Source organism: Molossus molossus, unplaced genomic scaffold (genome assembly GCF_014108415.1).
Source record: "Molossus molossus isolate mMolMol1 unplaced genomic scaffold, mMolMol1.p scaffold_m16_p_5, whole genome shotgun sequence".
In the NCBI taxonomy this organism is placed as follows: domain Eukaryota; kingdom Metazoa; phylum Chordata; class Mammalia; order Chiroptera; family Molossidae; genus Molossus; species Molossus molossus.
In genome coordinates, this window is record NW_023425388.1 from 56,946,324 (window position 1) to 56,967,108 (window position 20,785).

Sequence of the window (20,785 nt, forward strand, 5' to 3'; positions counted from 1 at the left end):
TACATTTCTATTTCCCCTTTTGCTGATTTTTCACAGGTCACAAATTGGTTAGTGAAGTCATAGGAGCTTCTGACCTACTTCTCTTGTTAGGTGTGTAAACAGACGTTTTTGCTGATCTTGATATGCCTTCTAAATGCTTCTAATAAACTACTTGCAAATAAAATTTCAGACCAAATTTATAATGCCGCTTATGCTAAATTTCAAACCCCAGAACTATATTGAGCAAATTCATTCTCCTTTAGGTGGAAATAATAAAGTAATTATTTTGTAGTAAAACTAAAATTCTTAAATATGTTTCTGTATTTTAAGAGTAAAGCTATTAAAAAGAGAGTTTGCTTTACCAGAATATTTTCTTGAAATTGTTCTGATTATTTTTGATAATTGAAATGAAAAGTAATTTTAGTTTGTCTCATCTTTACTATCATAGGTGACATTTAAAATTTATTTTTTAATATATATAATCTTTACATAATGGCAGTGATATATGGCCGAACTGTAAGTACATTCTTGTAAAATAATTCTTATCAAAAATTATTTTATTTTTTATTGTAATTTTTAGTGGTACTTTAAAAAATAGGTTAAACATGGCCTACAATTTAAAAAAAATTTTTTTTTTGCCTAGGTTACCAGTATTTTCCTTAAAGTAAGAATAGTTTTCAAAAAAAAGTTGTATTTACTCTAACGTCCACTTACCTTTTTAAAAAAAATCATTCATTATTAAATGTGACAGCATGGATGGACCTGGAGATTATTATGCTAAGTGAAATAAGCCAGTTAGAGAAAGACAAATATTATGTGATCTCACTTATATGTGGAATCTAATGAACAAAATAAAGTGATGAACAATATAGGTCTAGAGACATGAATGCATGGAACAGAATGACAGATTGCAGGGGGGTTGGGGGGGTGGCGCTAGAGGAGACAGGAAGAGATTAACCAAAGAACACACACATATATATGCATAGCCCATAGACACACACATAAGTGTGGTGAAGGCCTGGGTTTGGGCAGGGCCTGGGTGGAGGCGGGGAAAAAGAGGAGAAAATGGGGGCCATCTTAACTAAACACAATTCGAAATTTAGTTTAGATTATTGACATCACTGGATAGTTTAAAGGACTGCATATTTATCTTGAAGGTTCATCTGGAGAAACCACATTTAGAGCTACAGATCATGGATCTGAAAGTGACAAGCATTATAGAAAGGTAAGTATAAAGGAGAATTCTTCACCTAGGTAGTCTTGTAAGATTTTTAAGACGTTTTTAACCTACCTGCAAGACTTGAAAATGGTAACATCTGAAGGAACAAATATAAAACACCTAAGTAGAGTATTGTTACAGACCTTGGTACAAAATGCAAGGTATATATAGCAGTTTTAAAAATATAATTGGAGAAGCCTATTTCTTTTAAATACATGCTGTGAAATATTAGTTTCAATGGTTTGTCCCTAACTAAGGGTTTTGTTGTTATATGTGGGGGAGAAGCGTGTATAAATAAAACAAGCAGGCTTTTTTCTTCTCCCTGGGATTTCTCAGATCTTAATGTGAAGCCTCAAGAGAAGGCAAAATGTACAGGGTTTTCCAGATTTATTTAGCAGCAGAGCCCTTTTTCATTAAATGTCTTCTAGGGACCAATGTTATGGAATATACTTAGGGGAAATATTAAGGGACTAGGAAGCAGGTTATTAGGGAATAAATTCTGTTACATTGATAGTCAACCAAATTATGTATGGGGTTATTTAGAGTTTGTCGATTTCAACACATGCATTAACAAAATTAATATGAAAGTTTTAAGAGAATTGCTTGTGTAGAATAACATACACTGCTCTGTATTTATATTCATATGTTAACCTTACATTTTTCTTAGTCTTTTTTTATACTTTGGAACTGGTAAGATACCTGATTCCATGAATATTAAAAAATATATGTCTAAATAGAGAGATGTCTGGAAAAATACTCTGAACATTTTAAAATTAAATATGGACTATGTAGCTTTTATACTGAAGGTTATTATGGTTTTAATACATTGAAAGAAATTATTTTGTGTTGATTTGAGAAGCAGGAAGAAAATAATTTCTATCTGTAGGGTTCTCTCTCCTTTTCCTTTAACTTTGAACTTTTTACATAATATTCCAAATTTTAATTATATTTCAAAAGTTATCTTTTTCTTTTGCCTTTTAACTTGATCTTTTGGAGAAAATATATTTCGAAATATGTGTGTGTGTGCACTTGTGCATTTGCCTTTTAACTTGATCTTTCTTTATATCTTTTACATTGATTTTATTATAATCGAGGGATACCCTTGACTATTCATACTACTAGTGAGAAAAAAATGAATGGAAATTAGCCAACTATGCACAGCTTATTTTGAGCTGAGGCCTTGACCTTTCATGTATAAGTAGACCTACTTTACAGAGAGGAGCTAATCTAAGTGGGGAGAAGGAGCCTCTGTTACAGATATGGTAGTGTGTTTTCAAGTAATAAGATTTCTTGTTGCCTAGATTACATAGTGGAGGTCAGCATCTCTGCTTTTCTCTGATACAGCCTTGGATTGTTTTGGTGAATGAGAAACCTATTTTCAGGGCCTGACTCAAATAATTCCCTTAACATTCTACGAAGGTGATAAATGAATAAGCAATAAAATATTTGGATCTCAGGGAATTTAATTATATTTATAGATTTGATTTTATGCAATAGACATGAAAGCAAATTTATTGCTTTATTTTATAATTTATTCCTTTGCTTGTTTGAAGACCATTTTCTTTCTTAATTTATAGTGATTATCTTGCTCATAAAAAACTCACCAATTATTATTTTCAACTATCTGTTGTAAATACTAAATCTAGAGTTGGAATTAAGCTGCTTTTTTATAGGCTAAATCAAATTGTAGCAAATGCTATTATAAAAAATTACTATACGGAAAAAGCATTTTTAGCCTCTACTAATGGTTTTAATTCTGTTAATATGCGGCATTTTAGTATCAAGGCTTGACTATTACTTTTGATACTTGGAAATAATGAACCATTCAGACAAGATGTAGAAAAACTGATTGTAGGAGACCTGGCTACAAATTGATGATGTAAGGTAGGAGAGACCTTATAGCTTAGTCCTAGCCTTTTTGAAATTACTGTAAAACATCAAGTTTGAAAATTTGGGCAGTGATCAAAGTTGGTAGGATAGCAGCCAGAATTTAGCTGATATCTTTTGATTGGTTCAGTGTGGTGTCTGAGAGCTCCAGATCGAAAATGGTACTCGGGGTTTGAAGCAGTCATGCCTTAGCTTAATGTTTCTCTGGTGTGTACCTACATTTCTGGCTAGACTTCTACTAGAAATGTAAAAGTAAGTGTGAATCAGATATTTTAAAATAATAGTAATAAATTGAAAACATTTCTACAACTAGAACTAAAAAAAAGATTTGTGCTTTCTAATAGGAGAACACATCTGGAGAAGTGCTGGAAAGTAGAGGAACAGTTAGGACCTTTCAAAGTCAACTGATGTGAAAGTGACGGGGAGTTGAGGGAACACATGTCAGATTGTTTGACTTGAGTCAGACAGAAGGAACAACATGATGAAATGATTACCTGTGGTTCCCAGTCTGGGGTCACTAGACTTACAGGTGTTCTGGAAAGTTGTAATGGAGGTCTTCAGAAAGTCGGCAGAAAGCGATCTTTGCACATAACAATGTATGGGCTAACTAGACATCAAGTTTCTTTGATTTTGCCTGGATTTATATCCATTCAGTTTCTGGAAAGTAGTTATTTGTGTTATGTTGATGAAAAGTTCTGATATGTATCTTTAATAAATAAAAAATTGAAAAATACTGAAACCACTTTTTAATAAATGCTTTTTGTTAATCAAACATTTTTAACTTGTGTCCTCTTTAAAATATTAGAAAGAGCGCTTCGTGTGAACTGAATAATATTTTTGAGACTTGGAGACCTTTAGAGCTAACTGAAAACAAGTTAGAAATTGGAGTGGTGAGCCTGTTTTAGTGAATTAATTTATCAGTAGATTTCTGTATGTTGGTCATAATACATTATAGGTGACAAGTGTTCTCCATTTTTGGATTCAGTAAGGTTGTGTTCTAGTGAAAATTTGCTAAGTGAGACATTTTATTATTTGTGCCTTTTTAAAAATCATGTTTCTTATTGGTCATAAACATATCACAGAAATAAGGAATATGGTTATTCTGAAGGTTACAAGCACAATTATAATTTATAGAAAATATTTGGAGGACCTTTTAAAAGTCTAGTTTATTAAAAGTGGTATTACTGTTTTAAATATATTATTAAACAGGAATACATGACTGCTCTTCCTTTCCACATGTTATTTTATTTCCTACTTGTGTGGCTTATGTTATATCTCTCAGCTGAAGTAGCCTAATTACTCATCCTTAAAGCCCAGTTTAGTTGTCATATTCATTACGCTTCTATAGTCATTTTAGTTTCATTAATTATACTCAACATTTGAAACACTTGCCATATGCAACACTATCTATTTTGGTTTGCATTCTTACTATTGATGGAATATTTCTACCACAAAATCTCTGTTCTCAGAGTACCTAGGATGGTGCTGAGCTCTTAGCAAAATCTGTTGATTGATTTAAACTCAGTAAAAGAAAGGCTAATTTAAAGTAAGAAATTTTATTGATGCCAACAAGAGTGGGCCTGAAGATGTTATGTAATATGTCTTTTTGCTCTGGTTACCTGTGAATTTCTCTCAGCCTTCAGTATTTGGCAGCTATCGAGGAAAAGAATAATGTGAAGGTAGCACATGTAACTGAATTGTAACAAAGCAGTGTTGCTTAAGCACTATTTACATTTCTGGATTCTGTATGTAACAGATGTGGTAAGAAAATGAAATTCTCACAACCAGCACCATCAGGTAACTAAGATTCAGGACACTTGAGTTGCCTAAGCATCTAACAGCTAGCAACTTATGCTTGGTAAGATTCTTAGCTAGGAAGCCAAATCACTTGTGTGTTGGAGTATCGAGGATGGGAGGCAGAGGGGTCAGAGGAAGAAAAGCAGCGAAGATCTGCATGAAGAGGAGTGCCAAACAGGCAACCTTATTTTATTCCTTACTAGTATGCATACTGCATTTTTATGTCACTTAAAAAAGCATTAAGTATATACTGTGTATAAATGTTTATCAAGTATAAACATTAAGTATAACACTGCATAGGAAATTTAGAAGGGGATTTGGTAGAAATTATAATATTCATAATACTATTGCTAATATACTGACTTGTTATCTCTTAAAGTTATTATTTGTAGAAATTGTCCAAGTAGTAAAGTTGGATATGGTATTTCTGAATTGAAGCAAGTTAAATAATCCAAGTCGAAAGGTGCATTTCCTTCTGATAACCAATAATAAACATTTTCAGTTCTCTGTACATATCATGAACAGTTTTATATTACTGGGAGAAAAAAAAAGGAAAATAGTTCTTTTTCACTAGTCAAATAGCAGAATTATTCAAACTGAGACGTAGTTTAGTGACTAGAAATATTTTTTAAATAGAAGGAGAAAGATGTTTTCATTTTCATGAAATTCTTTTCTGGCCCCAAGTTACTTATAAAACTAGTATAGCAGGGGTTGGCAAGCTTTTCTTTAAAGGGCCAGATAATAAATATTTTAAGTTTGCAGGCCAGAAGGTCTCTGTGGACTACTCAGCCAGCCTGCTTGTTCTTTTAAGTGTAGATTGAGCCCTGGCTGGTTTGGCTCAGCGGTTAGAGCATGGGGCCGCAGACCAATGAGTTGTAGGTTTGATTCTGGTCAAGGGCACATACCTTGGTTGCAGTTCAGTCCCCGGCCCCAGTTGGGTCCTGTGGGAAGCAACCAGTGTGGGAAGCAACCAGTTGATGTGTCTTTCTCATGTTGATGTTTCTCTTTCCCTCTTTCTCCCTCCCTCCCTCCCTCCCTCCTTCCCTCCCTCCTTCCCTCCCTCCCACTCTATCTGACGATAAATGGAAAAATATCCGCAGATGAGGATTAAAGGAAAATGTAGATTGAGCCTGAAGGGTCAAAAGTACTTTGAAAATAGTGAGACCAAAGTGCTAACAGGATGGTATCAAGTGCAGACTTTGTGGTCAGTCACAGTGCCTGCATTCAGATCCTGCCTTTTCTGCTTTCTGAGCTGTGTGACTTTGGACAAGTTCCCTCGCTCCTCTGAGTTTCTGCTTACTCTTCTGTAAAAGAGGAAACCCTATCTGATAAGGTTGTTGTGAGGATTATGGAAAGCCCTTTAGCATGATATCTGACACATAATAAAATTAAATAAATATGGGCTATTAGGATGATAATGATGATTGTGATCATTGTTATCTTACACTTTTAGTGTGTGTTATAGCGTATTAACATATTTAATTAATTTTCTTCCCCTTAATCTCTGTGGAATCTGTTCTGGGTATTGTAAAAAATGGAAAAATGAGTTGTAGTGTTGTCAGGGAAATGAGTGGGTCCAATTTCTCCATCACTAGTGGGAGTGGAGTTCTTGCGATATCTTGAGAATATAAATTTTCTAAGACTCGCATGGGAGAAAGAGATGTGGTAAAAAGCTTTATTTGCATGGAGTTATATCCCTCGAGTTGCAAAGTATCATTCTCCTTAAGCCAGTCCTGGAAGACATGCAGCTAGGATTTCAATAGAGCTATAGAAACAGGGCCAGTGTCTAGAGTTTTCATTCCATAGTGGAGTTGAGTCCCATTTAGCATCAGGCATCAGGCTAGTCATAGTCCATCAGTCCATTGTATGGGTGCCATATGGCCATAAGCCATGTTGGCGAATGTAGGGGAACACTCCCCCTGCAACCAGAGAGCCAGGAGCACAGGCAAGCAGAGGTAGAGGCAAGAAAACAAGAAAGAGAAATTCCTTTGTTTAGGAGCTTATGTATCTCAGATTTTGTACCCTTATGGTGGCCACGTCTATTCTGGTCAATGACTTACTCCTAGGTCTGACTGACAGGCAAGCATCTTCCCATGTTATTCAGATCTTACTGGGCATGTGTCTAAACTGCCTTTGTCCAGTCCCTTTCCCCACTGATCTATGAGGAACAGATCTGGAGAGTGTTAACTGCAGCCTCCTAGCAAAGCTGTATAAATGACATGCCTGTACTATCTAGTCCTCCCTTTGTTCTTTTCCTGTTAAATAACCAGGTTATTAAAACAGTATCAGTAGGGTTTATATTTAGCTTATCTACATTTTATAAGAAACCAGTTTAGATTTTATGCTGGAAACTTTGCATGCAGTATTAAGTAAAAGTAGGTTGAAATTTGATTCATTTAAGCCACAGACATGTTTTAAGCCCTACTCTAGTTGCTGGCTTAAACACATCCAACATGTTGGGCATACTGCTAGATAATAGGTATAAAAACAAACACAATAGGGGCCCTACTCTGCTTTATAATTTTTAAATATGTTAAAAATACAGTATTTTAAAGGTACTCACCTTATAATCTTGACTTACAATTTCAAGATTACTAGACATTTCTTTCTACCAAACTCATCAACTTTTAGGTTTTTGCAGTATTTTTGGTTGATATTTTGGTTTCTGGAGTTATCACTGATTTTCTTGATCTGACATTATAATATTTTTAAAAACTGAGAACATGATACATGAAGTATGAGACTGAGAGCTACAATGTCAAGCTGACAGTAGCTAGGTGTTTAGAGAGTATATCATCTGTAGTTGTTTACAATAACTTTATTGTTATAATAATTATTTTATACATAATATATATCATATAAAAATATTTGCTATTTTTTGAGAGAAAAATGTTTGAGCTTGGGAAAATATTTATTGAAAAAAATGTGTTTTATCCATTAACGGAGTATATCTTGTATAGTAGAGACACATATTTCTTCCCCTTCGTATTCCACATGGCCTTACCTTAGTAGCTGTATAGCCTACCACTGGGCATGTGGGGTGAGATTTGTGCCTAAAACTGGATAAGGGTAATATCCTTTAGTCATGTAGCATGATGTAAATAGCTTTTTCTATGTCTAATTCTTGTTTTTTGTGTGTTTTTTTCCTACTTTTTTCAGGAGGTAACAGTTAGTTTCAACTATATTGACATTACAGTGCTTCCTTCAGTAACAGACTTGGAAGAAAAGTAAAGTGTCACTAGAAAGAGGGTGTTTTCTTGTTATATAATAGATAGTAGAGTATTTACCATGGTTTATATTTAGATATAAGCAATGAATTAGGGAAGGGTGTTTAAGCTCTCAATAAAAAAGAATAGGGTGGCTGATAGACCAGCACAGTTAAGAAATGTGGAATATTTTATCACTGCTTTGGCACTGTATAAATTAGAATACTGGTTGGTATGTTAGTTAAAGCACAGGTACACTACTATATGAGCCAATATGGGAATTCCCTTCTTTAAAAGGGAATTGTTTTGAGAAATCTAAATACGTGGATAATTATAAGAAATAACTACAATAAGAGACTAAATGAATAAAAATAAGTTGGATTTGGAATAAAAATAAGTTGGATCTTTCTGTTTGATGAAAAGCAATGATACAAAAAATTGAAAATGACATAAAAAATTATGGGAATGATGAGGGTAGTGAGTTGGCATTGTCTTTCTTTTGTAGACTTATCAATGACCATAAAAGTATTTATTTGAAAGATATATCTTTATAGATAAGGTTTTTATAAATATATTTTATATAGTTGAATTTGGAAACAGATGTTGAAATTTCATTTATGTTACCACTTTGATATTCTCTTACTTATCCTGCAGAAATATCAACTAGTTTCATCCTTTGATTTATAGTAAGTTAGCCAGTGCTGTTATTATTGACAATAATAATAGTCTCATTAAATAGTATTAAAACTAAGAATCAAACAAAATAAAAATCCCCAAATTATATGATAATACTTCCCCTTAATTTAAAATGTGTTTTTTGTTTGTATTTATATTTTCTGAAAACCTTTTTAAGTTTTTGGATTATACGAAATAAACCAAGTTATAAAGTCTCTGGATGAGGCTACTAATTAAAATTTGAATCTATTTTATTTTAAGAGACTTTCTAAAGGTATTTTTAAAAATACAAAATATTTTTGACAGTTATTTTAAAACACGCTGAAGCCATCTGAAACTCCTAATTTAGATTATTTTAATGAGTATTAGTTTTTCTAACTCTTATTTTTATAATTTAGTAAATATTGAACCCATTGTTCTCCCAGAACACTATTCTCGTGCAAATTACTGACCTTGTTCATTGGAACTTAAGTCTTTTTGGGGTTTCTAATTGAGAAAATATTAGGTTTGTGACATTGTCAATTCTTAATTGTCTTTTCTTCCACATTTCTTAAGCTCATTTATCTAATAGGTCAAGAATTAAAATGTACAGAAAATTACATGTATTTTAATATCATGCCACATGTGAATAATATATGGTGATAAAAACTGCACCGGGTTAACATTTCATGATTATTAAATGGAATGAATTTTAAATGTAGAAATGGTGATTATTTTGTGCATAGGTCCAAACTGGGTTTTGTTTCATTTTTATTTATTTTTATTTCAGAGAGGAATAGTGGGGGGTAGAGAGAAATATCGAACCAACTGAGCCACACTGACCAGGACTCATTTTTAATTTTTATAATAATTATATTATCTCCATATCTTAATTGTGTTCTTTTATAGTGCTTTTGCTTAAGTAACTGATACATGCTATATTCTCTGAGGATATTTTTATTTAATGTCAAAACAGCTCATAAAAAGTGAAAATTTAGTCAAACTACTTAATTTGGTGTTGTGTAAAGTTAAAACAGTGCCTAAAACATTATTTTTTAATTTGCAAAAAGAAAAACTCTAAATGTTAGTCAAGTATGCTTGTGTGTATAGGCATGTAGAATATATGGATTAATGTAAAATCTTGATTAACTTAATGCTCAGAAACTCAAATTAATAGTTTTGAGGAACTATAATGTTTAGTTGAAGACATAAGATATCAAGAAAAATATTCACTTAAAATAATGTATATTTTTAAAAAACACAGGACAATAGATCTATTTTATATATTTGCTTTTCAATGTTTAAGTCCTTAAGGGGTGCAGCATCACACAGATTCTCTGTCTGGTGGCCTTAGAAAGGAGGTTGCTTCTGAATTTAGCATGAGCCATGCTCTATTTCCGTTACCTTTCACCCGATTACTCTGGTTTTGTTCAATTGCCACCAAAAGTCACTGTGTTGTTCTTTGCTTTGTACACATAAATACAGCTCTTGCCTAGAGAGCATTCATTTTCACCTTGAGCATAAACACCTTCAATTTTAAGAAGAGCTATGTGCGTCCTCTGATTCGATTCCAGAGACCCCTCTTATAAGCCAGCAAAATGGCCTTGGACCACAGCCTTCCAGACATATTTGTCATAGAAGTCCTGTTCCCAGCAGCCCCCTGTTCTCAGCAGCAGGAATTCCACTCTTAAAATAATAATTTAATAAGTAAATATACCCTTTTGTATCCTCCATTCAGTCCTGTGAGAATTATGGTTGACAATTAAAAGATTTAAGCCTATGAGGTCAACACTGTTCAAGAACTGTTTCATTTTTCCCCCATATGTATCAAGTCTAGAGCATACACTAGTTCATATAGGCAATTCAAAAATAGGTGTTGAGGTATTTGTTTTCTTGTGTTTCCTATTACTAGGAAATTTAGATAATGAATTACAGCACCATCTTTCTTGAGCATTCGGGTTAGTCTAGGTTTTACTGTAGGTGAGTATTATATATCTGATTCATTTTATTCAGCAAATGGTCACTTACTGCATTTTCCTTTTCACTTTTTAAACTATGCTGTTTTATATTTCTGAGACATCTTATTTTACCGAGGGAAAAAATGGAAATGTGGTACACAGCCCAGATATATAGTGGCTCTAACAGTACATAAATGTTTCCATTTTTTTTGTATATGCTGTCCATTCCTCCCTAACTTACATCTGTTCCTTTCTTGTGCCCTTTGGTTTAACATTGTTCTCCTCCCCAATTTTCCTCTTCTCCTCATTATAAACTCATGGCAGGGTCTGCTTGGTGAGCTCATTCTCTTACAACAGCAAATTCAAGAACATGAAGAAGAAGCACGCAGAGCTGCTGGCCAATATAGCACGAGCTATGCCCAACAGAAGCGCAAGGTGATGGATGGTTTAAGGGGGCTACTGATGTGTTCACATTAATCAGCCATTTCTACCAAGATCATGTCGCCTTAATCCATTCATGGACTCCAATTATGAAAAATTATTTTTGACAAAGTAAAAATATGAAAGATACATAATGCAAATATGTAACTTTCCTGGAATGGGTAAATATACCCTAAATATATATTTTCTAAAAATGAGAGAGTACTGTGAGGGTCCATGGATTTGTATTTAGGTAAGAGTTATAAATTATGGTTCACTTGGTCCAGTTATTTAGTCATCCTAAGTTCATAGCCAACTTGTCTATATTTACTTGTTCTCCAAGTTTTTATTTCTAAAATGAAAAGTATTACAATGGATGACTATGTTAAATTATTTAAAGAATGAAATGTATTTATTTTAACTAAAATGGATCATCAGAGAACAGTTTTATTTTTATAGAAAACTATTTTGGTTTAACTTTTTGGCATCGTTATTCTTATTCAGGTTGGTAAACTCATTGCATAAAGTTTGTCCACATTCATCATTAAAGTTAACGCAATTGAAGTTTACCTTGCACCACTGAAAGAACATGAAAAATCTGATCTAACTAATTCTGTCTGCTAAAGAACAGATTCTAATCAAAATCAGCATAAACCTATATAAATATTTGGTTATAGGTACAATCAAGAAGTCCTTTAAAATTTGTTTTTGGGTGTTAGATGACCCCACAGTCTAGATCCCAAGGTTAATGTTCTAAATTTCAAGTCAAATGAAACAAATGTAATGATTTTAAAGTTATATTCTGATGAAATCAGCTAATTGTCACATATCAGAAAAGTTTTAGAGTTATGTACAAATCTTAGAAAAGATTCAGTCATATGTATAATTAGCTTTCTGTAGGTTCTGATATTGGAATCAACCAATATCATGATTTAGTGCAATACTTCTGCTGGCTAACCTTATCTCATTTTGGTGGTTAATACTTGAGAGTACTTATCACAGTTTCATTTATTTTTTCAGTGTCACTTCCTGGCTTTTCTCAATTCTATGGCTGTGGAACCAGCTACTGTATATGTTTAGCTTTTAGTGAATGAATAGCATAGATGGATATAGAAAGTAAATTATTTTCCTACTTGGTTAAATTAAAGCATGTGTGTTACCAAGGAAAAACTTATTTTGAATGGTGCTTTAGCATTCTCTGTATTGAGAGTGCCTTTTAAATATTCTAACAAATTGGATGCTAAGGCTGATCCTTCCTTTCCTTAGCTTTGTTAAAGAAAGAAGGGGAAGGAGTTATTATGTTCTGGTATGTTATTTAGAAATATGAATAAAGTTCTAATTAAGAATTGTTCTTAAGTTCATAATGGTAAAATATTTTAAATGAGTCCTATAGATCTGCCATTTTAAGATTTTAAAGTTTAAGCTTCTTTTTGATCTGATGATTTAAGGGCTATTAGTAGTGAATACTGGTTATTTTCTACATTGCCAAAGGTTGATGCCTATTTGAGGCCTACTAGTCTTTTTTCAGGACTAGAGACATTCCTATTTCTAGTATTTAATGGATTATCCAATAACTCTTCTTTCTATATCTTGCTTTCCTTGTTTGTAAAGTAGTGACTGACAAGACTGTACCTTCATCTGTTTTATTACGACACACAGTAGAACACCAAACAGAGCCTGTTCTGCCCACTGTAAAGTTACTGTGTGAAAGTAAATGGGACTTAAAAACTATTTACGCTCTTCTATAGCAGTGACGTCATTCTCCCTACTGTCCTGAAAGATGGTTTCCTTACTGTATCTTCCCTGCTTTCCCCCTGCAGTTAGTACACAGTTCACTTTTCTGCTCTTCACTATCACAGTGATCAAAAGTCTAATTCATAAGATTTATATCATTCCAGGCATGTGATGTTTACTTGAGGTACAAAACCACAGCTTTTTGTTGCTTTTTAATCATTCTTTCTCCTTACTTTCTTGACAATATAAGTAGGTCTTCATTTTTATATCTTACTAGAGCAGCAGCTGATAAATTTTCCCTGTATCTCCCAAGCAAAGGAGCTCATGCAGTGACAGTAGATTAAAACTGCCTTTGGTAGTTTTGCCTCCTATGAATATGTACACATACAAATAACTTTTTGAGTCTTCTATATATGTATTTAGGTATTTCAGAATGGCCACAATGGCTTAGTAGGAAGAAATACTTAAAATTTTTCAATCAGGCTTGATTTTGTGAGTGGCTAGTAAAGGTTTTTGTCTTTCAGCATTAGCTTGTTTCTGCGGAGGATTCCGCTCTTTCTCAATCAGTTCCACAGCCCTGGAATTGTAGAAAAGCCCTGGTTTCAAGACCACTGACACCCATTTCTGTCAGGGTGAGTTCTAAATTAATTTCATCATGCAAACTGAATATATTAAACAACAGGACAAGAACTTACTCTTGTCATAAGGAGTTGACTTTTATCAGTAAAGTACATCAAAATAAAATACACCCAAATTGCTAGTTAAGACCTTAAATGACAGCTTAAAAATAGCATGTTCTAGTCTCTTTAAAAAAAATGTGAAAGTATCTTCTCATTAGTCTTTAATACTTATTGTATAAACCTGAAGGTTTTCACCTTGTTTCCTAGAAAATATTTGGTGTAATTATTGACTCCCCTGTCACTTGTCTTGTAATATAACATTAATTCTGATGTTCCACTAAGCCAAGCAGATGGAAGGTAAAACTGGGCATGAGTTATTCCTAACAATCATGCCGGAAGGGCAAAAGATAAGTCTAAGTACTCCTAAAAATATAACAGTCATGATTACTAAATACTGTTAGCATCAAGATGGTGTTTGTAATCTTCTAATAACTTTATATCATTTTAACTTTTTGTATACCCTTCTTATTTTATCAAATTACCAAGTTAACCTTTTAAGCCCTTAGCTCATAGTTAACCGCCTAACTTTTTTGTGTAATTGAATTGTTTTCTTAATTATTGCCCCATTGTGTAATGTTGAATTTTCTATTGTAATTTAGGGTATATTGCATGAAATCATTAAATATTCACGTTCAAACTAAAACAGTTTATACTAATACTGTTTATACAGTTCATACTAATTTAGCTACAGTTGGATGAATATTTAATGAGACAAAGTAAATCGAAGTACCTTTTAAAATGAATTGGGAATTTAATCTGCATAAGAAAATTTTTATGACCACATTGTTACATGCCATATGATCAAAATGTGGAATTATATATATCTTCATTGGCTTTCAATATTTTGTTCTTTGGGTTGTGGGATCCTCTCTAGCTTTCTTGTTTCCTCATACTTTGGGAGACTATTAATAATTCTTGTCCATACTACACAAACACAATCAAGTGAAAAATGTTTCTGTCCACAAGCCTCTGCTTGCTATACAGGAATGAGAAAACAGCAATGAAGTTTGTTTCATATTATCTTTTTTTCTAATTACTGAAACATATTTGGAGATTTTTTAGGCATAGGCTTTTAAGAAAAAAATAACATGTACCTATTATTTCTAAGAAGCGTTGTCATTTTTATTTAAAAGAAGTGTTTGGGGAAATTTTTGAGAAAGTATTTGGAAATAGGAATTAAAATCTCAAAATAACTTTATTGCATGGATGAGAATTATTAATGCTTTCTTAAATAAGCAAATCAAAAAAAATTTTATATATATTTGCTTCCATGATGTCTTGATTGCTTAAATAGCCAATGAATAACAAGGATTTGCATGAATTTTAACTTGATTTTTGTGTCCTATGAAATAAATACATGTTCACAAATTTTAGTGATCAGAAATTAGACAGTTATTTTATAAGATGGAGGATGACAACTTCTGTACCTCATCAAGGAGTCAAAGCACAGTTAATGTGGATTTGTCATAAATGCCATCATTTTGATTAAAATTAATCATTGTATTTTATATTTAGAATTGTATTGTGACTACTTTAAAGCATGTTATACAATAAAGTTTTTTTTGTCATTTTGGATATTTTATCTTAGAACTATTAGTACTAATAACAATTTGAAGTAGGTTCCACAATACTTGCGGAGTTTGTCCTCCTTTTGTTTTATGTCCAAATTTATTTTAGTTGCTTTACTTGACTTGATTGCTAATAATGCATTTGCTATATTATGTGCTAGCAGATCTTGCACTAGAACTAAATTTAAAAACAATCATCTGGCTCCACTTAGAGCTCTAAAAATGCAAGCTATTCTTTGCATTTATTAAATGCTTCCCTTCTTACAGAATGGAAATGGATAATATTTGCTTAAAATACATACTATGATCAATGAACTTTTTCAATATCTGTAAATGATAACATGTATCTGATTTCCCAAACACATTTCTGTAGGGCTGTCAATGCTTGATTTCTCCATGAATCAATTTCCTGTGCTTGAGCACAAAACAAGCTGTGAAGAACATAGTAACCATATATGTCTTATTTTTCTAACAAGCCATTCATAAATTTCTAGAATGACAACAGGAAAATGATTGCTTTTTAGGGTTTTTACTTAATGTAAAATTTTGATGAGCTCCTTTTATTGATGAGTACAATTGTTTTTCACTTTCTTAAATATCACTTGATTTAAATTTTGCTTTTATTAAATATGCATATAAAATCAGTAGCTTTTACTCTTAAAAATACTTTAAAAAATTTTAACTTACTGTATATTCTAAATAAACCTAATTCTACTCACAATTGATTTCTTTTAAATATTTAGGTGTCAGACAAAGAGAAAATTGACCAACTTCAAGAAGAACTTCTGCATACTCAGGTAATTCTGATGAGTGAGAACTGGAGACTTTTTCTTATACTCTAGTATAAGTTTGGTGATATGGAAATTTACTTTTCTTAACAAAACAAAATTTGGAATGGTTTAACAATAGAATCTTATTATCATTAGATGCAAAAAATGCAAAAGTTAATTGAGAAATAAGAAACAAAGAAGGACCTTATAAGTGCGTTGACTCAAAATGTGTAAAACCTATATTTTAGTGAACCCTGTGCTTCTAACTTTATAGAAAAACCATGGAAAAAATGAGGGAAAGTGGCTTGTCCTTATATAAACCTATGCTTGCATTTTTACATTTATAGGCTAATTTAAGTAATAGTTACTAATTAATTGAAGTAACAGTTGAGTCTACCACTGTTCTAGTGAGCCTCAGGAAGTTTTACTAAGTAAAAAAGACTTGTTTTGGGTCTGTCTTTGAAGGGAAAAACATACAGCATGGAGTAATCTAGCTGAAATTAAATAATAGTATATTTTGATTCACATGTTTCCTTAATGTCTATGAATTGATTCTTGTACCTGACTATACTTTAGAATCACCCATGGTCTCTGGAGCAGTAACATCAGTATGTTTTGGGTTCTTGTTAGAAATGCAGATTATTGGCTCCATTTGAGACGCACTGAATCAGGAACTCTGGGATTGGAACCCAGTGATCTTTATTTTTAAAAGCCCTCAAGTGATTCTGATGCATCCTTACATTTGGGTATTGTTGGTCTAGAGCTTTGGAAGACAGCCCAGCCCAGTTGCACATCTCTGTAAAATAGCTACAGACTGGCACTTGTTCCAAAGAATGGTTTTTTCCTCAGAAATTTTGGAGATACCATAATTCATTCCATATTTACAAAGAAATGAGCCAGAGGAAATCCCACCACCTGTATAACATTCATTGATACAGACCCTTGAACTTGTGCAATTATAATTGTTAGGCATTGACCATTATTGACATAAACACTATGTGGAGAATTTATGATGTAATGAACTCTGCGGTTATCTATATTGTTAATATCCAATAGAAATAGAATGTAAGCCACATGTATAAATAGGATCCTGTAGAATTGATTTTAATATATTTTATTTAATGCAGTAGATCTCAAATCGTATCATCTAAATATGTAAATCAGAATAATAAATATTAGGTGTTTTATTTATTTACTTACTGAGTCATAGAAATCTGGTGTGCATTTTACACTTAACAGTATATCACAATTCAAACTAGCCACACTTGATGTGCTTAATAGCTACACATGGCTAGTGGCTACTATATTAGACAGCTAAGATCTAATTCTTAAATACTGGCAGAATATTGTTATACATATTATTCTACTATTACTACATATGAATTAATAAATTCTGTAAAAAAAAAAAAAAGGTTTATAGTAGAATCTAACCTATAGTTCTACCTGTTTCATACTATATAGTTAAAACTAAGTTTTTCTTTGGCTTAAGCTGGACATTCTCTGAGGATAGAACCATAATTTCCTGTTATTTACTATGTTCTTAGAAGATTGATTACAACCTAAAAACACATTACAAGAAATATTTTCCATTATAAAAGGCATGATAATTATAAGTTGAACATAAACATTCTTCTGGTGTAGGATAGAATAATTCTCAGTAGCTTTCCAAACCTTGTTAATGCTTGGAGAAGAAATTATAGTGTGCAAACTGAAAGGACCAGTTAGAAAAGGATCACATTTATTTAAGAGAAGTGTGTAGCCAAGCATGAACTTTGACAAAACAGCCTGTCTAAACTCATTGTTTTCTTAAAATCTGTTTTTATATCACTATCTTAAAAATTAATGGGTAATCTCTGGCCACAGAAACTTACCAAAATTTGGAAGCATTTGAGATTCAAAACTCTGACCTTGCATAGGCTACCACGCGTCCCTAACCTCAGGCTCCTAATCCATTTAACCGGTGCCTCATGTGAAGGCTTAAGAAAGTTAATGTAGGTGAAACATTCACTAAAGGGCCTGTCACATAATGCATGTTCAGGTACTGTTAACTATTATTATTTTATATCATTTCAATTAAAACGTAAAATATTATGGGGACTGGGAAGAATTTGAATTTTTATCAAATGTCCCTTTAGTGAAGACTTCAAATTTTGAAGTAGTAGGAAATACTGCTTCATGAAATGTACTTAATGACTGGCTACTTTCCCTCCTCCTTCCCCCTTTATTGATTTTGGAGAGAGAGGAAAGGAGAGGGAGAGAGAGATAGAAACATTGATGAGAGAGAACATCAGTTGATCGCCTCCTTCATGCCCCCCACTGGGGATTTGGCCCACAACCTGGGCATGTGCCCTGAGCAGGAATCGAACCAGTGACCTCTTGGTGCATGGGTTGATGCTCAATCACTGAGCCACACTGGCCAGGCAAGGACTGGCTTCTTTAAAGGCTTACATTTTTAAATAATTTAATTTCTTCATTGTAAATAGAAAGAACTTTCCAAATAAAATGCCTTATTATAATAGAAAACTAGAATGAAATTCACTGAAATAGTATTCATAATTTATTTTATTCTCTGAACTGATTTCATAGGAACTTTTAAAGTGAAATAATTTATTTTAAATAGGAGATAAGACTTCAGTATTTTGGAAACTTTTAATTTAGATTTAATTAATGTTATTTATTAAGCTATTTTTTTCTTATATAGTTATGGTATTATTTTGTTTCAGTTAAAGTACCAGAGAATCCTGGAACGCTTGGAAAAGGAGAACAAAGAATTGAGAAAATTAGTGTTGCAGAAAGATGACAAAGGCATCCATCATAGAAAGCTTAAGGTATTTTTTTTATCCTCACCCGAGGACATTTTTCATTTTTTGTTCAGATAGAGTGGGAGGGAGAGAGAGAGGAAGAGAGAGAGAGAGAAACATCGACGAGAAAGGGACACATCAAGTGTCTGCCACCTGCACGATCAACCAGGGCCGGGGACAAACTGCAACCGAGGTACACGCTTTTAGCGGGAACCGAACCCGGGTCTCTCTGGACCGCAGGCCAATGCTCTAACTGCTTAGCCAAACTGGCCAGGGCAGCTTAAGGTATTTTAAGTTTATCTTAATTTATTCATTCTTAGAACTTTGCCATTTCACATTGAGCATTCATCAATACTAGTGTGTAAAGAAGCATAAAGTGTTCTATACCCCTTTTAGTTCTCATCGCTGTTCTTCAGGACATTTTACAAGTTGTAGTTTCCAGACATTTATTTTAAACTATGCTCATAAAATTTTCATACTTTTTTTTTAATCCTCACCCAGGGACATTTTTGCATTTATCTTCAAATAGAGCAGGAGGCAGAGAGGGAGTAAGAGAGAGAGAGAGAAATATCGATGTGAGAGAGGCACATCGACTGGCCACCACCCACACGACCCCAACTGGGGCCGGGGACAAACTGCAACCAAGGTACGTGTTCTTAGCGGGAACCAAATCCAGGACTTGGGTCCCCGGGCCAACTTTCTAATCGCTGAGCCAAACCGGCTAGGGCAAATCTTCATACTTTTAATAGTCATTTCGCAAGAATCAGTTTACTTTCCAGAGATACCTAGTTTATATTTAGGCCTATTTCATTTCTACATTCTAGTATTAAACCAGAATTCTGATTTGACAGACATTTATATATGACTTATCATCATTGCCTTACCTGTGCTTCTAGTGAATGACTAGGCTACTTTTTTTAAGAAAGTTAAAATTTTCTTCTGGAAAGTTCCTTAGGCATTTTAAAGAATTTTTGAAAAAGCACATGCTTATTATCAGCATATTGGTAATTACCATTATCAACAAATTAAATTTTATTATTAGTCTGCCTAGTTGTCAGAGTGCACTTAATCAGGCTTACTGATTTAACAATCTCTTTTGGAAATTCTTTCTCCACTTTAATCCTCTTTTCAGTGTTCCTTCCCCCCACCTTACCTCCATCTGTCTGTCTTCATATCTGACACACACACAAATTTGGTAGAAAATGATGACCTTTTAGTTGGTCATCTGACTCCTTATTTGGCCTTTACAGTGTTAATGGTTTTCCTTTGTTGGGCATTTAATATTAACTCTTCAATATTAAATAATAACTTCCCTCTTTTATCATTTAATTAGAAGATTAGGAAATCTTGAATTAATGTACTTTAATAATCAGTATATCTAAATAAAATAAATTGGATAAGAAGAAATGGAATTTTATTCTATACTGTTTTACTATGAATATGTATTTACATACTTAAGAAAAAATAATACAGTAATTATGGAAAAACATTTTGAATGTATCAGCTTTTTTTCTCTTGACACATCTGTGGTGTTTTAAAAATATTTTTACTGTTCAATTAATATTAATATTTTAAATTTATAGAAATCTTTGATTGACATGTATTCTGAAGTTCTTGATGTTCTCTCTGATTATGATGCCAGTTATAATACCCAAGATCATCTGCCAAGGGTAAGTGAAAAGTTGATGCATAGCGAACTTGCCCCTTAGGTTTTAACAAAGTTATGTGCATGTATATATACCACATAACACTATTTATAATCGCTAAGGTTTGGAAACAGCTCAGGTGTCCATCAGTAGATGAGAGAATAAAAAAAGCTGTGATACATTTACACAATAGAATACTGTGCAGCTGTAAGAAAGAAAGATCTCTTACCCTTTGAGACATCATGGAGGGACCTGGAGAGTATTATGCTGAGAGAAATAAGTCAGTCAGAGAAAGACAAGTATCACATGATCTCACTTATATGTGGAATATAGTGAACAAAATGAATTGATGAACAGAATAGATCCAGAGATATGGAATTGGGGAACAGGCTGACAAATTTCAGAGGGAAGGGGGTGGGAAGGCGGAAATAGATAAACCAAAGAACTTATATGGACATAGACAACA

General features: G+C 33.0%; 1 protein-coding gene across 6 annotated transcripts in view; it reads left to right on the forward strand.

The window, feature by feature from the left end:
- The window catches only part of OPA1 (OPA1 mitochondrial dynamin like GTPase), a 94,442-nt gene that overhangs the window by 12,550 nt on the left and 61,107 nt on the right, over positions 1-20,785 (forward strand). For 3 of the 6 annotated variants that reach the window (XM_036242382.1, XM_036242385.1, XM_036242381.1), the window contains exons 5-10: positions 37-90; positions 1,137-1,204; positions 11,025-11,135; positions 15,846-15,899; positions 18,596-18,700; positions 20,257-20,343. In XM_036242382.1, the coding sequence (XP_036098275.1) occupies positions 37-90; positions 1,137-1,204; positions 11,025-11,135; positions 15,846-15,899; positions 18,596-18,700; positions 20,257-20,343 (479 nt within the window). The remainder of the gene's footprint in view (positions 1-36; positions 91-1,136; positions 1,205-11,024; positions 11,136-15,845; positions 15,900-18,595; positions 18,701-20,256; positions 20,344-20,785) is intronic. The other 3 variants (XM_036242384.1, XM_036242383.1, XM_036242386.1) reach the window with 3 other exon arrangements.